Raw genomic sequence first — 12,438 nt, 5'->3', positions numbered from 1 at the left:
CCCAGCCACGAATCTGTGAGGGCAATGCACGGTTTCAGTGGGAATCCAGTCTGAAAGGAAAGGCAAGGGAAACGGTCCCGGAGGGCAGGAGACAGTGGGTGGCATTTTGGGGATACTTACTGTGTGGTCCCTGTCTGCCAGATTTCAACTGCCAGTCCTGATCGGTCATGGACATGGGCCTCCCGCTACGGGTGGCCCAGTGGTGTGGCGGGAACATGGAAGAGCAGGGACCTCAACTTTTAAGTGGGTTTGCCTGGCCCCCAGCACAGCCTTCTAAGTGGAATTTTCTTTAGAGGTTGTTCCAGGAAGAGGTTGACTTCAGCAGCTTGCTGAGTTAGGCTCCCCAGACAACATCGGGACAAACGCCTTGGTTTCTGCCCGGGCAGGGATCAACAGCAAGTCGAACGTGACCCGGACCAAACCCAGTCAAACAGGAGCACCGTCCTGGCTCTTCCAAATTGCCTTTAATGAAGCCACGGGTAGCAGAATACACAACGGGGCTCAGATACACAGCATAGCGGGGCCTCCGTAATCATTTGCCCACATCTGGCGGGGAAGGGTGGTACCTATGCCTGTATGAACACTACTTAAAAAATACAAACTCTTCACAACATTCTCCAGGAGCCAGAGCCCAAGAAGACCCACTGGGGATCCCTCATGGAGGGGGGGTGCAAGAGGCAATCTCAGGGGAGGGGCAGGGCGTCCAGCAGCCCCCTGCCTTTGCTGGGAGTGCCTGACGGGCCGCAGTGAGGGACCGAGGCGGTGGAAGCAGTGTTCGGGGGCTCTTCAGATCTTGATCACGAATATCTGGCGGCATCCGGTTGGTGTCCGTTGCCAGTGGGGCCCGAGAGGCCGAGAGGCCCAGAGAGCCTTCTCCTCCACGGGGGCTGAGAGTCTGCCTCTGCTTGAAGGGGGGAGGAGGCACGGTGGGGCGGCGGGAGCGAGGGAGTGCCAGGCCCGCTCACGGTCCTGGTGACCTGGGATGAGGAAGAACAGTGGTTAGGCCGGCTACCGAGGAGACAGACTCAGGACAGTTAGGGGTGTGGGTGGAGATGCCTCTATCTGTAGAGTTTTAGGAGCACAAGGACACTGGAGTTCTTGCTGATGGTGATGGAACAGGGTGCCCTTGTCAGTAGGGTGACCAGGGACACCGGGACAGAAGGATATGTCGATGCGGGCTGGGATTAGGGGATAATAGGAGACTAATATCTTCGCATCGTACTGGGCGCAGAGGACATGAGGAAAGGACCTGGGGGCCCCTCTAGGTTTTGCAGTGAAAGGAGTACAATAGAAGGCGTGGGCATAAATGACTCTGGGTCCTGAGGTTTTCTTCTTTTTCCACTCGTTAGTGGGGGGCCCTTGCTGGGACTTGGCCTCAACGTCTTTCTTTCCAAAAGGAGGAGAATAACAGCTGTTCTTCATACTTTGTAGGGGAGACATGGCTCAACGAGGTGCCTCTTGTCACCTGAGGAGTCCTACCAATGTTCTAGGCCACTGTTATTAGCAATAGGAACCCCTCACTGGAAAAAGGGGAGGAGTTTGGTGGGCCCCACTTAAGGACCTAAAAGCAAGACCTTGGCGGGGGAGGTTTGCTTTCTGAGCCTGGGGACCTGCCTTGAGACCGTCACAGCCGCACTCCCCCCGAGATGCCCGCTCACCTCAGCGGGACCACAGGCGCAGTGTCATGAACAGGTCAAACCCGGCCACTTTCAGGAGGAGGACGCGCAGCCCGATCACCAGCAGGTTGCGGGTGTTTAGGTTCATATCTGCAAAGCCGAGAGGTTACTGGCATGTACCCTGGAGGTCCGCACAGCCCCCGTGACCCGCCCGTGGTTTCCCCAAAAGGGGACTGGGGGGGGGTTAGCTCCTGGCCCACCTCTCCCTTTGAGCTTGGGTGCACATCCCTTCGTAAGCATATTTATATATTCCTCCAGGGCCACCAGTATTCCGTGTCAAAGGAAAACACCAACTGCACTCGGTCCTTATTTTATGTCTGCATCCCTCAGGAGCGGGGATGGGCTGGGGCTCAGAACTCATTGTAATCCCTTGGGTGTGGGCCCCTGAGTGAGAAGGTGGTGCCTGGACCCCAAGGGGACCATTCAATGAAAACGGCTCCGATGGAAATGGACGGGCCCAGGGCAGGCGCCCGGGCGTGGTGGGGATCCTGAGAGCCAAGACCCCTGCCTATGTGAATTCTGCTGCTTTTCTTGAAAGAAGGCAGAAGCCCAGCTACCGCTACAGAGGGAACAGGCCCTTGGGAGGAGCTGGGGAGCTCGGGGCTCCACATAAGCCAGTCGGAAATATCGCAGCTGGGCCACTGAGAAACTCTCTTTGGTTCTCCAGAGCCCTAGGAGTGAGTCATGGGGTCTAGGGAAACTAGAGACTCAGCCTGAAAGTCCTTGGAGGGGGAAAGAACATTAGAGATGGTGAGAGGAGCCTGGGAATTCGAGAATGTTCCCGTTCTTCCTAACTTCATTCCAGATCCACATATCCCTTCCCACCTCTCCTATCTAGTCAGGGTGATTGTGGATATATCTCGAAACTGGGATAGACCCCTCTCTTACCTGTTTCAAATTTTTTCTTTATCAAAGTGGCATTACAGGAAAAGTCTAAAAGGAGAAACAAAGACATGTTCTTAGAGTTGCATGTGCTGACTCTCCCACATCAGACCTCCAAGGATTTGGGCGGATGAACCTCTGTCTACAGGCTTTCTGCGCTCTCTCCTGGAGAGATCTGGAGGCGACTTGTCGCCTGTGGACACCTGCTGGGGGAGCCACTGGCCCTGGCTTCTGGGTACCACTCCCTTCACTTCACAAACACTGGTCGTGCCAAGTACCTGTCACCCGACACAAGGCCACAAGGAACCATCAGACACAGACCCTGTGCTTGGGTCCGGAGGCTGAAAGAGGCGGTAAGACACCACACAGTGACAAGTGCCATAAGGGGTATAGATGCTTTCCTTTGTCCCACAGAGTCTCCATCCCTGCACTCCAAATTTGTTCCTTTGCTGTCACCAACCCAGGCAATGGTGCTGTTGTTGACTCAGCGGCTTGGGCAGAAAATCCAGCCGCCTTCCTTGATCTCCTTTTTCCTTCGCACCCCTGCATAGTTCTTCCTTTGAATCTGAAATCGTGTTGGCCACTCAATTCCCCTGCCCCCTGTCCAGGCCTCCATCATCTGTCTACGGCAACAGCTTCCTTTCTGCTTCTACTCTTGGCTCCTACAGTCCATTTTCCACGCAGCACTTGGAGTGCTCTTTTACAGAAGTAAATTGGATGTCATTCTCCTACTTAAACCAATCGATAGCTTCTCATTGTACTTAGGAGAGTGGCTGCGCTCTCCTGACCTAGGGGGCCTGTGACGTGGCCCTTCCCCACTTGGTCCATCTCCCGTGCTGCTGCTGTTCCCCTTCCTCGCCGTGCCCCCGTGTCAGGCCTCCACAGCCTCCCCACTCTACCCTCGGCACGGCCGCTCCCTTCTTAGCCTTTAACGCTCATCTCACCTAGAATTTCCCTGGAGAGCCCTTCCCGGACTCTCTGTCCCCAAGTTGGCTGTTTCCTCCACCCCCACGTTACAGCACGTGTTCCAATCTGAAGTTCTCTAGATTCCCGCTTGCTGATGGATGGCTTCCTCAGGGCAGACCCCTCACCGGACTTATTTACTCCTGCAGTCCAGCACCTGGCACCTTGTAGATGCACAGTCCGTGTTTGTTGAGTGAATGAACGACTGGGTGAAGTTGGATCTTTGGCAGAGAGACAGAACCAAGGGGAGGTATCTCGGAGAAAGGCATCAGACGGGGGCCTTGCAGAGCAGTGAGGGGCAAAGAGCCTGAGCAGAGGCAGGGAGGCAGACCTCGGGCCAGCTGAGAAGCCAGTGGCCTTCCCGCCACCTTCTCCCCATCCTCTCTTTGCCTAGGACGTGCTGCGACCCTCCAGGATGGAGCTCACGGGTGCTCAGTAACAAGAGCGGAGGGGCTTTGCTGACAATGGATGAGGCGGAGACCACCCATCCGAACAGCTTTTAGGTGCCATCCCCCCGAGCTCCGGGAAGAACCAGGTGTCCCAGGGTGGGGAGACTCAGCTGGCACAGGCACCGAGGCTGCACTCACCTGAGCTGGAGTAGAATTCCTCGTTGAAGGTACTGTTGCATTTAAACTCCGTGCTGTTGCTCCAGGCCAGGACCCCGTTGCTCTTGGAATCCATCACCCTCATGTCCAGCACAGTTGTGTTCGACCTGATCACTGTGCCCTCCTGGGATTGTGGCTCGTTGAATGGAGAATCAAAATCGGTGAACAGGCAGACAGACGTCTTACTGGATTTAGGGCTTTTCAGCTGGTACACGGCGGGATCAGGGTCCGTGATATCTGTGGGCCCAAAGAACGCAGGTTAGGGGATGCTCATTTCCCTCCTTGCCCCAACCCAGGTCTGAGTCCAGATGCCAGTGATGGGCAAGAGCAGGGCTCTGTGGGGCTGGCAAGTCACATTCGCAGGCTTCAGGTGGGAAAGAACATTCTAGAAACCTGTTGCTCTAAGTGGACTGGAAGTCAGGGCCAGGCATAAGCCACGAGTCCTGGCCAAGAGGCCAGCTCTCAGTGAAGGCTCTCTGCCTGACCCTGCCTGCCATTCAAGGAAACCAGAAACGCAGGCCCCGTAATGATCCTGTCCATTCTCTTACTTTATAGCAACTTCTGCAAAAGCACAGCGGGACTGCTGTGCAATAACATCGCTCTGGTGGGACAAGGCAAGCCTAGAAGAGAAGCCCAGCAAAGCAGACCATCCGTCTTGGAATCAGGGGTGCCCCCCCCGCCAATTAGGCTGGGTATTGACAGGAATTGGAGGTTTCTTATTGGCTGGCACTAAGTTGGAAGACCAGTCACATCACCGGGAGATTTCTCATTGATAAAAGTTCTAGATGATAAGTCAGAACACCTGTATCCCGGTCCTGGTTTTACCACTCATTAGATACAAGGCCTTGAGCAAGTCACCTCAGCCCCCGAAGGGTCGGGAGTTTCATCTGTAAGATGGAGATATTGTCGCCTCCGCCTCATTAGATACAAGGCCTTGAGCAAGTCACCTCAGCCCCCGAAGGGTCGGGAGTTTCATCTGTAAGATGGAGATATTGCCGCCTCCGCCTTCGTAACCAGGCTATTCTGAAAATCAAAGGGGGAGTTTCTCTCTATAAAATGATGTGTAACAAACTATAAAGTACGGAATAAGTGAGAGCTCTTGAGGATACCAGGATATTGCCATGATAATGTGCTACCGAGTGTTACACAGTCCGTTTCTACTCTTCAGCCCCAGGAAGCAGGGGCTGCTGGAGGCTTCTCCTTAGTGGTGAGAATCATTCTTCAGTATTTCTGTAGGATTTTGCGTTTTTAATGTAACTCTCATTGTTTATTCTTTCAGACCTCCTGCCTTTAGAAGAGGAATCAGAGGTTTGCTGGGAGGGTTAACACATTGGGGCCACCCGGAGAGTTTACAGCAGGGTTGGGACTAGAGTTTCCTGCCCCTGTGGTTCTCTGCTCCCACAGCTCCCCACCCTGCATGCAAGGTTTATCAGACCAGGGGTACACCCCACTTGTGAGGCCAGCCAGGGTGGCCTCGGCAATGCGGACTTCCAGCTGGACCTGAAACTAGGGACATCCGCCTTTGGCATGGCCTTGGGTTGCTGAGTCAAGGCATGCCAAGGGTGTCAAGTCAAGGGTGTGGGGCTGTCCCTGGAGCAGTAGAACAGGGGTGGGTCCATGGTCCCATGTGAGGGACATCCAAAGCTCTGGCCCTGAGGGATTCTGCCTGTTCCTCTCCAATGTCCCCGTTTCTGGGGGAGGGGAGGGTCTGACATCACTGTGGGTTAAGACCCTAGGGCATAAATCTTTTATAGGGAGGGGAGAGGCGGGAAGCCATTATGTGCCATCAACATACCCCAATGGGTTTGTTAGTCCTCAGTGGGAGTCACCAGTGGGACTGGGAAGGGGGATGTGGAAGGGTATGGAGGTGCTGAGAGAATGCGGCCTTGAGGAGAAGGCAGAGGGTAAGGTGCCACCAGCGCAGTTTGGGCTTGGGGGGGAGAAGGGGTTGCGGTGGGGGCCCGATGGCCAACTCTGAGTCCTGGTTAAACACTCACTCAAGTCCTCGAGCCAGTTAGTGTCAGGCTGGAGAAGATCTAGACCACACTGTCCAATGTGGTAGTCTTCAGCTACATGTGGCTATTTAAGTTAAAACGAACCCCAAGGAAAGCAAATTAAAATTCAATTAAAAATTAAAACTTCATTTTAAGAGCGTCGTACCTGCCATATTGGACAGTGCAGGTCCAATGGAGATATTGGTATCTCCATTGGAGATGACACACTTGATAACACACTTCCATTGTCCCGGAAAGTTCTCTTGGACAGCGTTGGTCTGGAGAGAGCTATGCCACAGAACATGAGATTTTTGAGGAAATGTACCGAGGGCTGATTGTGGGCCTTAAAAACCATCTTTAAGTCTGTGTGTGGGGAGGGCGACCCCATCGGGGACAGGCCAATTTTTGCTTCAACTTCACTAGCGAGAGATCAACATGAAATAGCGATCAATGAAGTCAGAAGACTCGAGGTGATTCTCGCTGCTCTCAAGTCTTGTTTTTATCAAGACTTCATTCGTTTGGGGCTTCCCTAGCTGCATATTTGCTGTTGTTTCTCCTGTCCAGCTTCCTTACCTCTGATTTCCTCTCTTGCTCCCCTGCTCTCCCCGCCCCCTCCATCCCCCATTCTCTTTTTCGAGCTTATCTTCCAAAGTACTTGTCTAAAACCTAGAGCTGATTGCATCATTTTTCGTTCAGAATAATTCGGGGACTCCCTTAGTGCCCATAGAATAATGCTCAAATTTCCTGGCATGACATTCAGGGGCTGCCATGATCTGGAGAGCTTGAATTTTTTCTCTCAAGTCCTTTATGTGCCCTAGACGAGGAGAACTGGCCCTGAGAAGTCTTCGTGTTGGCATGCTGGAATGTAAGTTCCATGACAGCAGAGGCCCTCTCTGGTTTACTGCCGTATCTCTAGTGTCTGCATATAGGAGGCACTCAAGAAACAACTGTTGGATAAACAAATGGCCTAATAACCATCAGATTTGCAAAATTCCTGCTTATCAGAACTTCTTGGTAAAAAAAGCTGGGTACTTATCCTTAAACTTGATTTTTTTTTTGTAGCCCCTTTTACTTCCACTCCCATGTACCTCTAGTGTAACCTTCTCTTTTTGTCTGACGACAAGAAATGAGTCACTTTTAATTCGGAGGCCTTGAGGGGTCCGTCTGCCAGACCCTGGGAGGAGAGGCATTCTATTCCACGTTAGCAGCACACATCCCACCATGGATGACATCTCAGAAGTTGGCCTCAGCAAGACTGGATCAAGTTTTCAATGCGGAAGTTCAGCTGTGCTAGATCCTAACCCTTCATTTTAATTCAAAACTGACCACGGAGGCACATGTCCGAATGCTCTAGTGCTCCGCGTGCATCGGGGCACAACGGTGATTGAAGGCTTCCTTCCCATGAAATCTGTGCTTTGTAGTTAGGTACTAAGAACCCAGAAGTGCTCCCACTTAGCAACTGTGACTCTGGGTCCCACTGAGCCTCTGGTGAACATCGGAAGCAGTGAGCCTGGGCGGACTTACCAGGAGTTACGGAAACTCTGGTTCCCTTGCCAAATTTCAACTGAGAGGCAACACCTTCATGCCACCCCTGAAATCTCCACTACAGAAACCCTTAGTTTTCTCCCCCTCTGAGAGATGGGGCAACCTACCTTGTAGAGCCCACCGAAGAAGGAGAGGGGAGGTCCCTAGGACATGGGGCGTCCACGGAAGGAGCTGGCCCCCTCTCACGTTCACATCGGGTCTACATTTCTAAATTGGATCCCTGGTTTCCCAGTGGCTGGCCTTGGCCCTAATTGTATTCTCTTGAAGGCTCTAGAATTCCTTTTCTCTATTGTCTAAAAAAACATTTTATTTGCTTTTCCCTGCATCCAATTTATTATCAGATGTGTTTACTTAGGCCAAAATGCACATGCCTTGTTCACACCCAAGGTCATGCCTTCTTTCTTATTGTTCCTTATGCCTGAAAGTCCCCTTCTCTCCAATCTTTGCCCATAGAGATCTTACCTATCCTTCAGGCCCAATGTACCCTTTCTACTGCATAAAACCGTATCTGTCTAGGCCGCAAACTTATTCCTCTGAATCTCTATTGTGCCTATTGATGTCATCAATTTATTAATACTAAAATAGTTTTCAGCTTGCTAAATTTGCAATAGTTATGTCCCTTTAGCTAGTTTTTATCCAATTTGGGAATAGGTCAGTCATCTATCTTAGGCTTCTTTGCAGCCAGTCTAACATTTTTTAGAGTGATGGCCACATAGAAGGCATTAGAAAATATCCATTGAACAATTAAAGTCAAATTTTAATGTGTCTGACCTAGAGAAACACAGATTTTCAAAATTGATAGTGATGCGTTTTCCTTTCACAGAGGCCTCTGTAAGACAGTTCATTGTAACACCCACAGTTAGCCTCACCATACGAAGACTGATATCCCCAAGGAAAGGAATAGAGACACTCCCTGGCCCATGGGATTGCAAATGGTGCCACCTGGGATGACTCACCAGCTATTACAGACACTTGGGTTCCTGTTCCAAATGTGAGTTTGCCCACAGTTCCTCCAGTATTCACACTGCAGGTGACACCATTGCAGAAACTCACTAAACTCACTAAATCTCCCTCCTGCTCCAGTAGGAGAAGTACTGGTCTCCTCCAGGGCACCAGAGAATCACGCTTTCTAGAGTTAGGTCTTCTGCTCTTTTGTGTTGAGAATATGGTTGTTCATCCATTTCCCTCCTGCCCTAGCCTGCGGTAGTAGCCTGGGTTAGAGGCTGTGATTTCAATAAACCAAGAATTCCGTAGAGCACAACCCCTGTTCAGGGCAACAGGAGCTTGGATCTTCTCGTGGAGGTGCCAGGACGACGTGCTTATCCCTTGCTGCATGATTCCTAAAGTCTCAGTCTGAAGATGTTTCCCGAGCACTGAGTGCTGGACGGAGAATTTTCTGGGGATGGGTGGAAAGAACCATTTGGGATCCTACAGAAGAAAATACCTGGGGTCAATTTAGCATCCTGGATGGAGTAGACTTAATTGCCAATGTCGACCCTCGCCCCACTTTACTTACTTGCCTGGACACTCAGTCTGGTCCCTGCTCCAAAGATTAGCATGGTACTCTGCTGTATCCTCACTGCAGCTAAGGCCTTTGTAATATCCTTCTTGACCTTAATCTACCGGAACCCACCAGGCTCTGAAAGCACCATCCTAAAAGTCTCCCGGGGTCTTCGTTTCTTAGATGTTCTATTTCCCAGGGAAGCTCTTCCCCCTCCCCTTTATGATAATGTAAACCTTTTATAGCAAGGCCTTGATGAAGATGGGGACAATAATAATGATAATGAAATTATTATTAGAAAGGCTACCATTTATTAATGACTTGCCTATCTGCTGGGCATTGTCTTATAGTGTTATGATGTGGTTCTTGGCATTTTGCTATTGAGGAAGTAGAGACTTTCTTAGTTAGAGACAGTAGAGCCAGAATTTTCCCCAGATCTGCCAGCCTCTCAAGTTTGCTATGAACCCCATACCCTCGTGCCTCTGTGCCTTGATACGTCACATCATATAATTGCCATTCAGATAGGGGTCGGGGTCATTTTTACCCTGGGAGAGGTTCAAAACTCTACTAAACTCCAGAAAGGAAGATTCTGGGAGCAGGTGTCCCCATACTGTGTCATTAGCCGAAACAAGGAGTGCCACTGCTACCTGAGGCAATAGGCAATAAGAGAGAATTTGGGTTTGCCATTAAGTCATTCCTTTCCCCCAAGGGCACGTCGCTAATTTCCTGAATGTTCAGATTATCTGGTGCTGATATTATCGGCTTCGCTTGAGAGCACTGAGTATCTGGAACTCTTTTTATGTTTCCGTAAATTATTCTGCTCAGGCTTTCATTTGCTCAATTGGCCCTTGGCACTTCTGTCCTTAATATGAGAAATGGGAACATTTTAAGTCACCGAGAGAGCTCGTAGGAAATGGAAAACAAGTGTTTAATATTCCCTCGAGTTTGCCATACATCACCGCCTGTTTTCTCATAGACAAGCCAACAGGTACTTTTGCCCTGGACACGTTCGTGGTCATACTCACGCGGGTGCACAGCCAGCCTGGTCCCGGCTCCAAAGGTCAGCTGACCGTAGCTACGAGACAACACACCACAGCGAGGTGCTTTACAAGAACTCGAACTCGGGCAGGGTGAGCCTTCCGGGGGCAGCAACGTCTCCTGCCCCTGTGCTAGACTCCTCCAAATCACTGTTTCTCTCGCACAGGAGAAATATCTGGCCCACCCAGTCCCAGTTCCTCAGCTTTCAGTGGAATAAGCCCACAGACCTTTCCTTCACAGCCAGCCTTGGGCTGGTCTGGCCTTCCTGGAGAGCGGACACCCTTTCTGGGTTCCACACTGAAAGTGAAGGAGGAAAATTGGAAGAGTCTGAAGAAGAGCCAGGAATTGATTGGGAAATGAATCTCGATGGGGGAATTCAGAGCCCTGGCAACAGATGGCAGGCCTAGGGGAGGACGAAATCCTGGAATGCAGGCCCATACAAGGCTCTTTTAGAAAGTGGTTCTGCTATTCCTTGAGGGCAGAGAAAGAGAGAGGCTAACATTGCCATGAGATAGTCACATAAAAGGCACAGTGAGGACTGCTTAACTCTAATGGTTGTGAGAATCAGGAGTGAGTTATATACAGGGCCCCAGAATCTTTTTCTCCAGAGGTCTCCAAGATTTTAGGGTTGACATCCATACGGGGAAAAAAAAAATCTCCGAAGTTTGAGAGTGGTTTAGACCAGTACTTCTTGGTGAGAGTTTCACAGAACTCTAGTCCTTCTAAATTTTTCTACAAAAAAGAATCTAAGCTCAAATTAGTTTGGAAAGTGCTGTTATACTGTATACTGACAAGGCATATTAGCTAATTTTAAAGGCTCTGAGAAGTCCCGCAGTAAAGAAATCCAGAGCTTCTCAAACTTATTTGATCTAGTAATCTTCCAGCAATTCATCAGCAGATGTTTTCCTTTTTCCTGTTAAAACCCATTTGTGCTTCTTCCGTATCACAGGCATTATAGTTTTTACATGCGTCTGAAATCTGGTTCCTGAGAAATATGGTGGGTTCCAGGCTTTCCAAATGCAGCCTGAACAGACGCATGGGAGGGAAGAGGCTTTGCTAACGCACCCAAATGAACAAGTAAAGACGGAGGAAGTTTTCCCCAGAGAGAAGGGCTTTCTCTCACCAGGTGCAGTTGGATGGATTCTCTAATCTCCGGTTTCCAAGTCTTTGACAACGCTTTCTATTGGGGAATACTGGCCACTGTCTAAAGGAACATGTTTTGAACAGTTACTTCTCCTGCACTCAGGCCTTCCTGACTCCCCTAGCCAGAAGGCATGTTTTCAACAATCCTGTTTGGTGACACTTCTGTGCCAGGCCTGGGGCTGGGCTGTGGAGGTGTAAGGATGAAGGAGAGAGGGTCCTGGCCTCACCGAGCTTACGGTGCAGTGCAGGATGCTTGGAAGTACTAGGCAGCTAAGACAGGAGGCTGGCCATGCCTTCCTCTCTGTTCGCACTGCAACCTGTATGGATCTCCTCTACGACATGCTGGTGACCCCGTCCGAATTGTCTGTTTACACGCGTGTTTACCGGCTGGGAGATTCTGGACGGCAGAGACTCCGCCATATTTCCTCCTTCTCTCCCATCTAGCATAGTGCTTAGAGTGTAATAGTTGCTTAGTAAATATTTGTTGAATAGAAAAGACTTCTAAATATTTTAATTCATGTTTGATGCAGTCCTGCTCTCTTTGACCAGGACTAGTTCATTTCTCTTTTGAATTCTATATGGTTCTATTTTCTAAAGTTTTTATTGTTTTTATTGCATGATTTAGGCTTTAAGCCCCTCCTCTACCTCACAGTTAGAGACGGAGTTTTGTGAGAGTGTGTCTAATGGCCAGCGTCTTTGGGAAGTTTAATTTCCCACCTTTCATGAAAACTTGATGATAACAAAAATATATTTTTGGCATAATCAGTCATAGTTTCTTTTCTGATAAAGATCTTTTGTCTCAAAAGAATCTAGAAACAGCAAAAGAGTCTGTCTCAGTAATGATGAAAAACCAATCCCCATGGGCAATTTCTAGCATTAGAAAAGAAACCGCTATTGAGCCAGTGGCTGAAAATTAAAATTTCAAAACATTCAAGCCTCATAAAGAAACATGAGAAACGGGCTCAGGAAGTGCAGACTCGTCATCCAAGAAAGCAGAGTAGGGACTTTCCGTCTTGGCTAGAGTCTCGGGGCGGGCACTTACTTGGATGCGCTTGGAGTCTTGTTCCACTCCCCAAAGTGAGCGCTCTGCC

General features: G+C 50.1%; 1 gene segment (V, D, J or C); it reads right to left on the bottom strand.

Annotated features, from left to right (window-relative positions):
- Positions 1 to 447: 447 nt before the first annotated feature.
- Positions 448 to 12,438, bottom strand: part of LOC103681025 — a 33,519-nt gene continuing 21,528 nt past the window's right edge. The window contains 4 exon segments of the C gene segment in view: positions 448 to 977; positions 1,659 to 1,766; positions 2,565 to 2,609; positions 4,109 to 4,363. Of these exon segments, the coding sequence occupies positions 1,660 to 1,766; positions 2,565 to 2,609; positions 4,109 to 4,363 (407 nt within the window).

The sequence above is a fragment of the Ursus maritimus genome, unplaced genomic scaffold (assembly GCF_017311325.1).
Source record: "Ursus maritimus isolate PB19 unplaced genomic scaffold, ASM1731132v1 scaffold_36, whole genome shotgun sequence".
NCBI lineage: Eukaryota > Metazoa > Chordata > Mammalia > Carnivora > Ursidae > Ursus > Ursus maritimus.
Note: the sequence above shows the minus strand (reverse complement) of the source record. Positions and strands in the feature narration are given on the sequence as shown.